General features: G+C 47.1%; 1 protein-coding gene across 3 annotated transcripts; it reads right to left on the minus strand.

Moving 5' to 3' along the window:
* Positions 1 to 2,459: 2,459 nt before the first annotated feature.
* On the minus strand, positions 2,460 to 12,315 carry DACT1 (dishevelled binding antagonist of beta catenin 1). Of its 3 annotated transcripts, none has more exons than XM_062577438.1 (4): positions 12,049 to 12,315; positions 9,247 to 9,379; positions 7,575 to 7,637; positions 2,460 to 5,152 (listed from the first exon to the last, which is right to left on the minus strand). In XM_062577438.1, the coding sequence occupies exons 1-4, from the start codon at positions 12,226 to 12,228 to the stop codon at positions 3,294 to 3,296; spliced, it is 2,235 nt and encodes a 744-aa protein (XP_062433422.1). In that variant the 5' UTR covers positions 12,229 to 12,315; the 3' UTR covers positions 2,460 to 3,293. The 3 variants fall into 3 exon arrangements, with proteins under 3 accessions (XP_062433422.1, XP_062433421.1, XP_062433420.1); XM_062577437.1 differs by having other exon boundaries at positions 7,482 to 7,637; XM_062577436.1 differs by lacking the exon at positions 12,049 to 12,315 and adding an exon at positions 11,319 to 11,660 and having other exon boundaries at positions 7,482 to 7,637.
* Between the last annotated feature and the right edge of the window lie 718 nt (positions 12,316 to 13,033).

The following is a 13,033-nucleotide window of genomic DNA, read 5'->3' on the forward strand; positions in this document are numbered from 1 at the left end:
TGGGACCATCCCAAGTGCCTTTCCAGCACTGTAAGGTCTTTTATTTAAAAAAAGAAAGGGGGGGGGGAGCAGGAGGGAAAAGCCTAGACCTAGTTAAAGGATTCTGGATGCTTACCTAAGTCCTGTAAGAAAAGGAAAATTCCTTCCCCAAACTGAAATGACTCAGATGCAATTAAGACGAAGATAACATCAGCGCATTTCCCCATCTGGTATTAAGCTATTCCATGAGAGTACTGCAGAACGTGGTGGTTGCAGCTGATACAGTCTCAGTGATATTTGGGTGGTTATTTTCTTCTTCTTTTCTCTTTTATCTCAATTATCTAAAAATTTATTCAGCAGCTAACTTTTGGAAACCGGCCTCCTTCAGCTGGTAAGAGACAATATGCTAGAGCACTGCAATAAGAACTCATCATTCCAAAGCCCCCAGTTAGTTTGTCCTCTGAGCAGCAATTCCTTCACGGCCGCAGAGACCGAGTGCATTTCTGCAGACCCTCTCTATTATTCTGCTACACCTCTGAGGAGATTTACAGGGATTTGCACATGTTTGTCTCGCTCAAAGAGAGATCATATGGCTTGATTAAGAGACATTCTTGGAAAGAAGCTACTGTCTTTGACAAGCTTCTTGACATTCCCTTTGTTTGATATAACACCCATCAGTTATTAATGGGAATGTATTAAGCTACCGATCAGCCTCAGTAATGCCCTGTATAACAATACACATTTCTTCTCTCCCCTCCCTGCAGTGGCAGCCAATGCCCAGTAATTCTTGGAGGAATTACTCTATATATCTATATATTTGTGGGTGTGTGTTTAGATAGATATAGATATATAAAAATAAGTGAAACGTGCCCTTCCTTAAGTAAAGCAATGGTAGAGTTAAGAACAACTAGGGTGAACTACAGCTTTTGCTGTATCATGGGTGATGAGATTGTAAGGACTTTCTGGGTCACTAGATCCAGAACCTTCTGGTCATATCACACGACCCCTTACAGAAACTGATGTTCCCCCATTAAAAAGTGTGGGGGGGGGGGATATAGGAGATAAATTTTATAGGAAGGGATTTGCTGCAATGTACAGATTAAAAGAAAAAACTCACCACTAAAGAGTATTACTACAGTCTCAGAAGCTACAAGTAGAGATGTTTAATTCTAGGTGGAATCTCTTCTTCCTATATTTGCAATGAAAGAAGCTCGAGAAAAAACTCTTCCACCTCCCAGGTGAGTAACAGCAGGAAGGACACTGAGCAACACACAAAAGAAGGCAACTACTAAGTAGACCTTGTTGCCAACCTGCTTTTCCACATACATCACTGAAATTCCTGCCCATCACAGCACCCATCTCAGTTGTACATGTTGCATTTGTCTAATAATAGAAGAGGAAAAATGTAGGTTTTCATATCAGGAATGAGTTCCACCCAGTGCTGTGCAAGAGTTAAACTTCAGCCATTACCATGATGACATAGGGAAGGCAAGGAAAGCAATCTGCAGAAAAACAGCAGCCAGCTAACTACAGGACTCAATGAACTGAGCAACCTTTCTTCTCTTCCACTGCATTGACAAATACGGGACAGGATCAAGGAGCACCCAGAGACCTGCAAGACTGAGGTGAGCAGAAGAGCAACATCCCCTTGTGGATGCCAGAGCAGAAGGTGAAGCTGCAGAAACCAGCCCATCCTCTGGGCCTGCTCCATCAGACATGCCTGCCATAAACTTCCAGCCTTCCCCCCAGGACAACCTTGCAAGCTGCTGCTGCAAAGCGAAGCAGCGCTGTCTCTGACTACCTTCCTTCTCCTTTGCTGGTAGAGACTCTCTTCCAGTTCTAGGGAGGGAGAGAGAAACTGAGACAGAGCCTGGGCAGTGACACAATTGTGACTTCTTCCCCATAACCTTGTCGGGGTTGTGATACAACCAGCTACTATGCCTGGAGTGGGCATCAAGGAGAGCAAATCTATACTCTGCTCTACCCAGCCCAGCTCCCAGAGCATACAGCTTTGAGGGATTCATTTACTGGCTGTTTCAGGGGACACCTGCTGCATTACACAGATCTGTTTGGTTACAGAAACCTACCATCTGCCCTTCAGTTGTCCCAACCAAAGTCTGCGAGCACCCTGCTCGCAAGGAGGATTAATATTACGTTTCCATCTGCTCCGAAACATGAGCTGCCCATAAGCAACAACCTGAAGATGTCTCTCAGCTCCTAAACCCCATCCCGGCCTTAAAAAATGCAAGTTACTAGAAAAACAAGAGGAGCCATGACTATCCAGTTCCCTCAAACGCAAGCCACAGCAACATTTTAAACTTGCTCCATTTCCTGCATGACTAAGCTCCAGGGAATGTTAACAGGCCACATTAAAGAGACACCTAAGTGGTGACAACACTGATATAAAACCATTGACTGCGTCTGCACCAATGTAACAAACTTTTAAAAACTATTAAAACAGACTGTTTATTACAGCATATGATGTGTTATATTAATTTACACAATGATATATATAAAAACAGCCATTGATGATGTACAGTAAATTGGACATCAACAGGAATATTAAAACTACTGATACTCATGCACGTGACATGCATATGTTTTTTTTTTTTTTTTTTTGAAAAAAAAAGCAGTTTTACACAATATACTGAAGTTACTAAGCCTTGGTCAGCTGCTCCAACAGTTTATTCTGCACAACACCACAGTCCGCACTGGGACTCCCAGGAAATAGGAGCAGAGTGCACTCCAGAGAAGGCAATTTAACCTTAGAGAGAGATTGAACAGGAGCCCTTTCCTTGTGGAAGAAGACTGAGAGAGGACAGGGGCAAGTTTCAAGGAGAAACTTTCAGCAGGAGAAAAATCGGCCAGACCGTCAGGAGGAACAAGTTCAAGATGTGGCAACAAGAGCAGCAGAAAGGGACAAGCAAAAAACATTAAGACCACCCACACTCCCTCCCTCTCTTCCCCTAAAAATTTATGACTATGCTGTTGATATCCTGTAAAAAAAAACAAGAACTGAAAAACTAGGAATATTCATTCTCTGGAATATTAGCCTTTTCTTCAAAGCCCTCTGATACTACGCACTGGAGGCTGTTCACCACGGAAATGGCAGTGTTACTTTTTTTAAACGAATATAATTGTCTTTTATTTCCACTTAAAAGGCACTAGTATCCACCCAAGTTCTGAAGACAAGTGACATAATTTACCTTAAGTTTTAAATATTTGTATAAAAAAAAAAAAATCTGTGAAAATATGTACACAAAAGCACCTTGCTTCCAAAAGCAGAAACAGATACATTCCACCAAGTCACTTCACTAGACAGTTGTCATCAGCTTCAGAGAGCCTGACCGAAAGCGAAGGATTTTCTTCTTGAGGTTATGAGAGGCTTTGATTTTGACAAAGGCCTTTGCTGCATTTTCATGCAGCTCTGGAGCTGTGACCGTTTGGATTGGGAGAGTCTGGACAAACTGAGACCAAATCAGACCCCCGCTTTCATCCGAGTCGCTGGTGGTTGTGCTCTCCCCTACAAATTCCACCTCACTCAAGCTCGACTCACTGTCTCCAAAGCAGTTCGTGGTGTAGTTGCTCTGCTCATCCTCGCTCGTGTCCACCACGGTGGAGTGGAACAAAGACTCGCACTCCGCCGAGTACTCCGAGTCGCTCGCTACGTAGGCGTAAGGGCTGACGTAAGGCAGGGGAACTTGCGAGTAGACTCCCACGCCTTCCCTCCGGTTCCTTCTCGCCCTCCGCAGGGCTTCCTCGTAGGAAATCTCTGCCGACGACTTCCACCGGCGATAGTCACCCCGCTTGTGTTTAGGTTTGGCGACCACGACCTCTCGGCTGTGTCCATGGGACCTGATGACAGATCTATGTAGGCCACCCTGCCTACTTTGGAGGCTGGACTCTGGCTGCAAACTGCTGCCTCTCTTCCCCCTTGAAGAGGGCTTTTTCAGTTTCTTATTTGTATCCAATTCATCAGGAAAGCGACATTTCTTGCTGACCGGCTTAGCTTTCTCCCTCAAGGTCTGAGAGCCGTTTTCTAGCACGTTGACAAGGTGGGGCCTGTGTTTCAGGGTGGAGCTTTTCAAAATCTTGACATTTTTGGTGCCTTTGTGAAGCTTAATGCTTTTCTGCTGGGCTGGTATGTACTGGGCATTCACCAGTAACCCATCATCCAGGCTCTGTGAGGAAGAGCCCTCACTTTTGAAATCCAGTGAAGGCCTCTCCTCCACAGGAGGAGATGTGGAGTGAGCCACCTGCAAGCTGCTCTTCAGCAGTATTTTTTTGGGAGGTTGACTCACTTTATTCTCCGGCTGCAATACCACTGGCTTGCCCGGGCTCTCTTTAGGAGACACAGCAAAGAGCTGGCCGTTTTCCTTGGGGATATCCCCCGCAGAAGCTACCACATTCCGACTTAGCTCTGGAGGCACCGGTTTGACACTCCGCGGCAGGTGTTTGCTCTGAAGTTCGCTCACTGCACTGGGTGGGAAAGCCACCGGCAAAGGCATCTTTCTACCCTCCAGCTGCTCGCCACTCGAGTCTTTCGGCCTCTGCTTTAACGGGGAGAACGCCGTGTTGTCCAAGGCGGTTGTCCCACTGGAATGCAAGCACCCTTGCTTCGAATTCTTCAGGTCCACAATGTTAGTATGCGAAACCACTGCTGTGGACTGTCTGACACACATGCTTCCGTGTCTCAAAATCCCTTTGGTGGGGTCAGCGTTGAGACTTGTCCTCGGTTTATTAGTCCTTACAGAATGAGTCTTTTTCTGAACCAGGCTTAAGATGTAACTGTCTATCCTCTTGCTGGCAGAAGGGCACGACATGGGCCAAGAGCCCTGCGGGAGAAAGGTGTTGGCTGCTTTTCCTGAGTCTGTTTCAGATCCGACGCAAACGTCACTAATATCGCAGCCAAGTCTCTCCTCTTCTCGCTGGGAGTTTTCAGTCACCGGGAGAAGAAACATGGGGCTCTGCACAGCTACCGCATGGAGTGGGCTGGGGTACCGGTAGACGTCATTCCCATTTTTAGACACCAGATCACACTGGTATTTTGGATGTACATCTGCAACGACATCGAGGGAATTTGAGTGCGGTGTGGACAAAGAGCAACAGACAGAGCCTGCAGTCTGGTCCTCATGCCGGCCTTCCTTATTATAATCCATCCAGCCTATGAGATCTGAAAGGTATTTTAGAGAGTTTAGAGGTCCCGCTGGTGATAACACTGCTATGTTTTTCACACGCTGTCAAAGACTCTGGTCTCGTTCGCACGTACGGCATACTGTTTTAACTACAGCAGTGCGATTCAAACGGTAGAAACCTTGCAACTAGGGACACAGTTCAACCGATATAAACATATCGCTATTCTTGCAGGGGTCTATCTGTGTAGGATTTGCCCCAGCAGAACTACATAGGTGAAAAGATGAAAATCACAGCGTAGATGAGAGCATTTATATCTGTTCTAAAACTGTGCCTACATTGTGAAGAGCTGCCTGTTTTACACCCAAGCCACTCAGAAGTCTGTAATGGTCTCTCGTGGTTACACAGACACCTGCATAAGACATTGAGGGCCTGCCCATGTATGAATTATCTACTTGACCTTGCTAAATCCAGAAAGAAACACAAAAAATGTAAACAAGAGACTGTAGAACTTGGAAAATTCAGGTTGACTTATGAATTGCTTTTAGCTTATTGACAGATTTCAATTCCAGATCTTTTCAAGTGTATCTTGGGGCAAAAAAAAAATCTAGATTTAATTTTATTGCTATTATTAATAACAATAGATGTTCCTTTTGAGCGATAGAAGGTTAAAGAATGAGAGAAAGGCTCATCTTTCCATACAAGTACAAGGAGTGCAGGTCAATACAGCTGACATCCTAGCTTCAGCTCTGCAAAAAGAGTTCTGTAAGAGAAATCCAGTGCTTTTTGAGATGTATAAGTCAGATTTAATGGCTACAGCATTTACTTAGGAAACAAGAGACCTTAGGAGCAGGGCTTCAATCCATGTACCTAACATTTATTATTTCTCTAATGTCAAGTTACACTTGCTTTGGGTAGGGGCACAATCTAAAGGATGCTTACAGATCACTTGCAGTCCTGTTTCCTCTCCTTGGGCCAAAATCTTCCTCCAGGATACTCAGACATGAACATATAGTGTTGTCACTTAACTGAGAGTTAATTCAAAGTGGTTCTACACCCTTTGATGAAAGTAGTTGATAGTGATGGAGTTGATGGGAGGGGGAAAACAGGGATTTGAGGAGGGGGAGAACAGGAACAGGAACTTCCTTCAGATAACCTCACAATTCTCCTGCATTTCCTAAATTTTATGTCATAGTTAGGAAGTGTTGCCAAAAACACTTCTTTTGAAACATGCCAGTTTGTGAAATTCATCTAGTGGAACAATATGTTTAATAAGAGTTTTAATTTTCATGAGGTATATAGAAAAAAAAGAACAATACAATCTGCTGGAAATCCTTGCGCATGTTTTCCTTTCCAGGTATGCTTTTTGTAGATCATATATACCTTACAATAGGGAATGCTGAATTACCTTATATGCTCTGATAACTTAGAGCTTCTCAGCATCTCAGAATGAATGTATCCAAGGCTGTATTTTCCCACTTCTAGGTTAGAAGAACTTGAATTATTTTGTTCTTGATTCACAAAAAATCACTATAAGTTAACCTTGAAGAGCAGAACGGAAATTGGAAATATTATGGTTAGGAGCATTCTCCACAATCTAGAATGAACCAAGGCTTTTGAACCAGTATGGTTGCAACTTCAACCAATAATGCTTGATCACCAGCCCTATTTCTGTCTCCTTTCTGGACAACAGACGAAGGAGGTCTTCCTATTTAACGTTCACACACCCTAACGCTTGCATCTTCAGCCTAGCATCAATGGAAATTCAATGACTGTTTGCCAAAGAGAAAAACAACTTTTTCTTTGTTCGTGATGGCTATTTGTCTATATTATATAAATGCAGAGCACACCTCAGCATGGTCATCTGCACGTGGAGGACCAACAGAAATGGCAAAAGGACTGCTGCAAACAAATTGATAGGAACTCTGCCCTCTGTAAAGCCTGTAGCTAGCGCCTTACTCTATCACTTTAATGAAGAGAAAGGCTCGTCTACATTGCACAGCTATTGTGGTATCTTTCCTTATTGCTATTCAGAAAAAATGCTTTTCTGAAGGAAATCATGAGAAATTAGCCAACTAATGTGTTTATGCGCGTATGTACCACTGCCCTCTACTGGGTAGTGCAGCTGTGATATTTTTCAAGTGTTAGCATGTGTTTAGTGACATATTCACATGTAGGGCTGGAGGAGTGGAAGAGAAATGGTCCTGCCCCATGGCACACGTACGTGATGGGCGCTGGAATCTTTTCAGAGCAGAGCACACCAAATGAAAAGAGGAAGGGTTAATCCAACCCAGATACTCCTGAGGCAGTATTTCCAAAGCCAAAGCCACCTCCTGGAGTATGATGTATTCGACCTGCTTTTACTATACCTGCAGATTTAGGGCGTCCATCTGAGATAGTCAGTGTTGCCTCCAAAGGGCTGCAAAAGCAAGTGCTAGAATGGCAACTGGATAAACACTCACTGAAGACTGAATTAGATGAATTGGAGAGCGATCCAGAAGCTCCATCACTCAGCTCATAAAACCCTATAAAAATAAGAATTTATATTTATATTAGTTTCATCTATACAAATTTACCATTTGTGCCCCTAGAGAGGCACTCAAGCTGATGTTTATATTGGCTTAATGTACTGCAATCGGTTATGGGATATCATTCAGTCATTCAAAAAATAGTGCACAATTTAGTAATATCCTTACTATTACGAAGAATTCAGCTTAAAAATAAAGCACTTAAGAGTAGCACTGTAGTTAGCATATGAAATCTTGAACCTTTTTTTTTAACCTTTACAGGGGTTGGGAATTATTTTTCAGATTTTAGTAAGGCTGCATTTGCCATCCCTCTCATTTAATAGTGTATTATACACTCCAACACTCTCCTGCTTTTACTTGAGTACAAAAACATTTCCCAAGTGTTGGACCCAATGCTATCCATTATTTTCATCAAAGTTCTGGAGGCAAATATAGCATTTGTGGATAACACAAAAGAAGGAGAATGGTAAATAATGAGTAGATATAGAAAAGTTTGTTTCCTGGCAGACTGGGTCCACTTGAGCAAAATGTGACATTGCATAGTCAAGATTTACATGACACACCTAGGATAAAGGAATTAAGGGCTTATCTCGAGGATGGGGATGCATCCCGGAAAGCAATATTCCTGAAAAGGACTCAGTCAGCGTGGAAAAGCAGCTCAACCAAGTTCAATGATATGGCAAAAGGCTAACGAGTTTCTTGGATGTAGAAAGAGACCAGTGAGTAGCAGCAGGGAAATGACCTCACCAGTCTATATGGCACTCGTAAGGCAGATATTGGAACCGTGTGTCTAGTTCTGGAATCCAGCACACTTAAAGCAAAGCTAAAAATTGGAAAGGGGCCATATAGCTATTTAAAAGCTGGGAAAAATGCCTTAAAACGAATGACTTAATGAACTTGACCTGCTTAGCTCGGCAAAAAAGTTGAGTATTACACTGAAGAGCAACTCCAAAAGGAGAAAATATAGGGTACTAAAAAAGACTTTAGTCTATGGGAGAAAAGCATATAAAAAACAGTGCTACAATAAGTCAAATTCAGATGAGAAATAAGCAATATTTGTAACAGTGCAAGTGATTAGTTGGTGGAGTCGCCTCTTTTTCATATGTTCAGAACAAGTCTAGATGCCCCTCTGGAAGGTTCCTCATAGCTAAATGTGACTTACTGCATTCACCACAGTTAGAATGGAATGAAATTCAAAATATGGGGAATCAAATTATTTGATTCACTGTTCCCTCCTGGCTGTAAGATCAACTGTGAAATTTCTCCCACTGTTGGTGCTTCCTTTAATCATTTTCTTGCAACCTCCTTCCTAATATGCAGGAGAATTGGAACTTTTCAACTTAATTTGTGGGTGGCCTTGAAAAAAAAAAAAAAAAAAAAAAGAGAGAGATGCCCTGAACACTAAAAATCTAATTAGGCTTGAAACACTCCTCTGAGTATGTTCTCTAAAGACTATCATCTTTCCAGTGGTAGCTGAACTCTCCTAGTTGGCATTAATTATGAGTGTGAACATGCTATAGACATCTACCGTCCTAGTACTGAAAATTTCCAGCAGTTTAATTCCAGTTACCAAGAGAGGCCTCGTTTTGCTGAATACTGGCCTTACCTGAACTTGGACGGCTGTCTGTCTCAAGGTGCTCATCCGTCGTTTTTTCCACGTCCAGCCGGAGATCACTTATTTGCTTATCCAGTTCTTGTAATTGATTTAATAGACCCGCATCCCTCCTCCTCAAGCAGTTCTAGAAAACAACAGGACAAACAACATCAGCTCTGTCAGCGGGGCCGGGGCGAAGGGGCTCCAGCAATCAGCCTTCTCCATCTGAGCATCCTAGAAACACTCTGTCAACGTTCTTAAAAAAACAAACAAAAAATAAACAAACAGAACAAAGCCCTGGAAATCTAGACAGACACTCTGGACAAATATTTAGCTGAATTATGCAGAATTATGCAGGCATTTCATTCCAACTTCTTCCAGCCAGTTGGACACTAGCAGCGTGCCTCACAATTTAGGCAGACCAATGCACCGGGTTGGCAAAGCACTCCTTGGAGGAACACGGCTATACCAGCAACGATGTGTTTTGCATGACGCACTACCTGCACGCATGAAACAGGCTGGCTCAGTGAAAGCACAGTTTTACCAGTGCAATAAGGGACTTTCACCACCACGGTGACGTTAGTCTAAGCTCACATCTGTTCACACAACAGGCTGAAACAGCTCCACCAACAAGTGTCCGTGGTGCGGGAACCGCCTCATTCTGTGGCTCATTATAAGCTTAGGTTCCTCCATCTAAAGAGGAAGATTCCCAGGGCTGGGATCAGAGTCCTTTCATTAGTTTTACAATTGCAGCAGGAAGGAGAGTAATTCTTCCTCTTCTCCCATTATAATCGTATTAAATTGCTGTGAGATGAATTTTGAAGCTATTTATGAAGGTAATTTGATGGTACAAAATAAGCAATAAGAAATGATTTTGTAAGGCACTCATTAACCCACGGTCAATGCAATCAGTTTGCCTGTGTGTATTATAATTTTGCTTATCCATCACCAGTTTGATACACTTTTTAATTGTTCTGGCTTGGGGGAGAGTGGGGGTGCAGGAAGAGGATTTATTCCTTCTCACAAGTGCATCATTTGACCGGTTCCCAGTGGTGCTCTGCTGCATTCACTGCAAAGAGTTTTGGTGCTCATAAGCGGACTAGTTCTAAACCGATTAAATCAAGAACTTCTCCCTTGGGGTGGGTCAGTCCTTGGGCAAAGGGAAAGTGAATGCTAATAGTATTAGAGAGGCTGCTGGAAAAAAAAAAAAAAAAAAAAAAAAAAAAAAGATGAAGAGGATGCGCTGGCATCACACGGTCCTTGGAGAACCAGAGGGGCAATCCAAGTCTTCTCCCACATTTCTGATGGAAGCGGGGACCTGGACAGAAGCCAGGCTGCTGGAGGTGACGGGTTCAAGAGGTAACTCACTGCGCCACCTACTGCCACCGGTGTCCCCCCTCCCCCAGCGAGCGCTGCATCTGGTTCAGATCTGCAATGTCAAGTGCACAAATTAAAGTGCTACCACAAATCCTCATCTCGGAGTAATAATTCCCGGGACTTTCCTATGGCTGTTCGGCAGCTCTTTCCTGAGCCAGCGAGATCATTTATTTTTCTCTCTTAAGGGAAGAAATAATGCTAAATTAACTGAACCGAAAGGCTACCAAGGTGGGAAAAAAAAGGAAAAAGGAAAAAAAGGAAAGGAAAATACATCACGCAGCCCAACTTCTCCCCCGGTGGAAGCAGCCGCCGAGCCAGGCACTCAGAGCGCCCGGCACAGCCGCACGCTCTTCCCACCGAAAAACCCCCGTGCCGCTCCCCGCCGCCCTCCGCCCCCTCCCGCAGGAGCCCGCGCAGCGCCGCGCCGCGCCCGCGCCCCTCTTCCAGGGCGCCCCACGCCGCCGAGGGCACCGCGGCTTCCCACTTCCATTCAAGGCAAGGGCAGCGGGTCCGTTGCCTTGAATGGAAGCGGGAAGCTCCGCGGGGAGCCGCGCAGCCGCCCCCGCGCCGAGCCCCCCGGCCCGCGGCTCCCTCCGCGGCGGCGCAGCGGCGACGGCGCGTCCCGGCCGCCGCCGCCGCTTCGGGGAGCCCCGCGGGGCGCCCGCACCTCGCCCGCCCCCCGCACCTCGCCTGTCCCCGCGGCTCACCAGCTGCCTCCGCAGGAGGAGGATGTTCTCCTCCAGGAACTTCTCCTCCAGGCTGCGCGGCGCCGGCGGCGGCCCCTCGCCCGGCGGCTCCCCGCGGGCGCCCTGCGCTCCCGGCGGCCGCCGCAGCAGGAGGCTCCTCACGAGCAGCTCCTGCCGCTGCCGCAGGTACTCCAGCTCGCCCAGGCCGGCCAGCGTGGCCTCCAGCCGCTCGCGGGTGCGCTGCCGCTCCGCCTCCGCTTCGCCCTTCTCCCGCCAGCGCGCATCGGGCTCCCGCGGCGCCGCCGCCGCCGGCTGCCCCGGCCCCGCCGCGGCGGCGGCTCCTGCCGCGGGGCTCGGCTTCATGGTCCCGCCGCGGGGAGGGGGCGCCGCCGCCGCCGCCGCCGCCGGGCTCTGCCCGCGCTCGGGGGGCGCCCAGCGCCGCGCTCCTACCGCCGCCGCCGCTCGCGAATGGGCCGCGGGGCGCCGGGCTCCGTCCTCGGCTGCCGCCGCCCCGCGCCCGCCCCGCGCCCGCCTCCCCTCGCTCCCTCCCCGCCGGCCGGCGGCGGCTCCACGCCCGCGGCCGCCTTCCTCCCCCTCCTCCTCCTCCCCTTGCGGCGGGCGACGCTCCTCCTCCCGCCCCGCGCCGCCACCTCCCCCCCCCGCCGCCGCCTGCCCCGGGCACCGGGCACCGGCCCCGCACCGGGCGGCTGCGCGCCGGCCTCCCTCCACCCGCCCTGTGCCCGGCGAGCACCTCCGCAGCGGGTGCGCAGCTCGGTGTCAGCCCCTCGGCAGCGCGCGTTGGTGCCGTGTGGCTCTTCTGGAATAGGAACGCAGAAAAACGATGGATCTGGGGAGAAGAAAACACCCTGCATGAAGAAGTGAAGGAGAGGGAAAGGGGGAAGGAGTGGAAAGCGGAAAGGGAAAGGGTCATCCTTGAACCAGGGTGCTGGCCAAAGCGGAGGAGCAAGGGTCGGAGCACCAGCAAGGCCTGGCTTCCAAGTCCGTTGTGTCCATCAGCCAAAGCAGCTGTAATGAAGTGAACTTCATACAGCATGTAAACTAATTGCAGCCTGGGATGTGCAATTAGGGTTTTCAATGGGCATGTTGTGGAAAGAGGGAGGGGGGGAAATGCAGACACAGAAGAAAAAAAGAAACGTTAGTAGCGAAACAGAGCAAAAACTGAGTTCCAGACATGGTCTGGGTGGAGAGAGAGAGAAGAGGGAAGAAGAAAGCACTCAGGGAGCCCTTCACAATATGGGGTTTGTTTGGAAGGACGTGAGCCCACTGTACAGTGGCTCTCACAGACATTATGGGCATAATTAAATGCTCTTTCCTGCTCTCCCTCTATTCCTTACAAGATTATGACTGTTTGCATTACAGTGGTACTGAGAGGTCTCAGATGAAATTGGTCTCCCCGTTCCCCTGCTGTTTGCAGTGGACGGTAGGTTGTGGTATGCACTATACCTACTTTATTGGCTGTGGGTGTTGGTCCCTGTTCCAAGGAGGCTACAGCTGATACGGATCATTAATTCACAGTCATTCTAAACCAATATAAAGTTCTTTCTAAAAAGGAGATTCACTTTCCTCCTGTAGCTTATGACCAGTCCCTTAGTCCCTCTTAAATGCTGACCCAAGTGCCCAAGGAGACACACATTAAATCAGAGGATGGTCCAAGCTAAGACCAGCTCCTTTTTGCTTTTAATCTGTCCCCAGACCTGGTTCTTCACACAGCCGTG

The sequence above is a fragment of the Rhea pennata genome, chromosome 5 (assembly GCF_028389875.1).
Source record: "Rhea pennata isolate bPtePen1 chromosome 5, bPtePen1.pri, whole genome shotgun sequence".
NCBI classification, from domain to species: domain Eukaryota; kingdom Metazoa; phylum Chordata; class Aves; order Rheiformes; family Rheidae; genus Rhea; species Rhea pennata.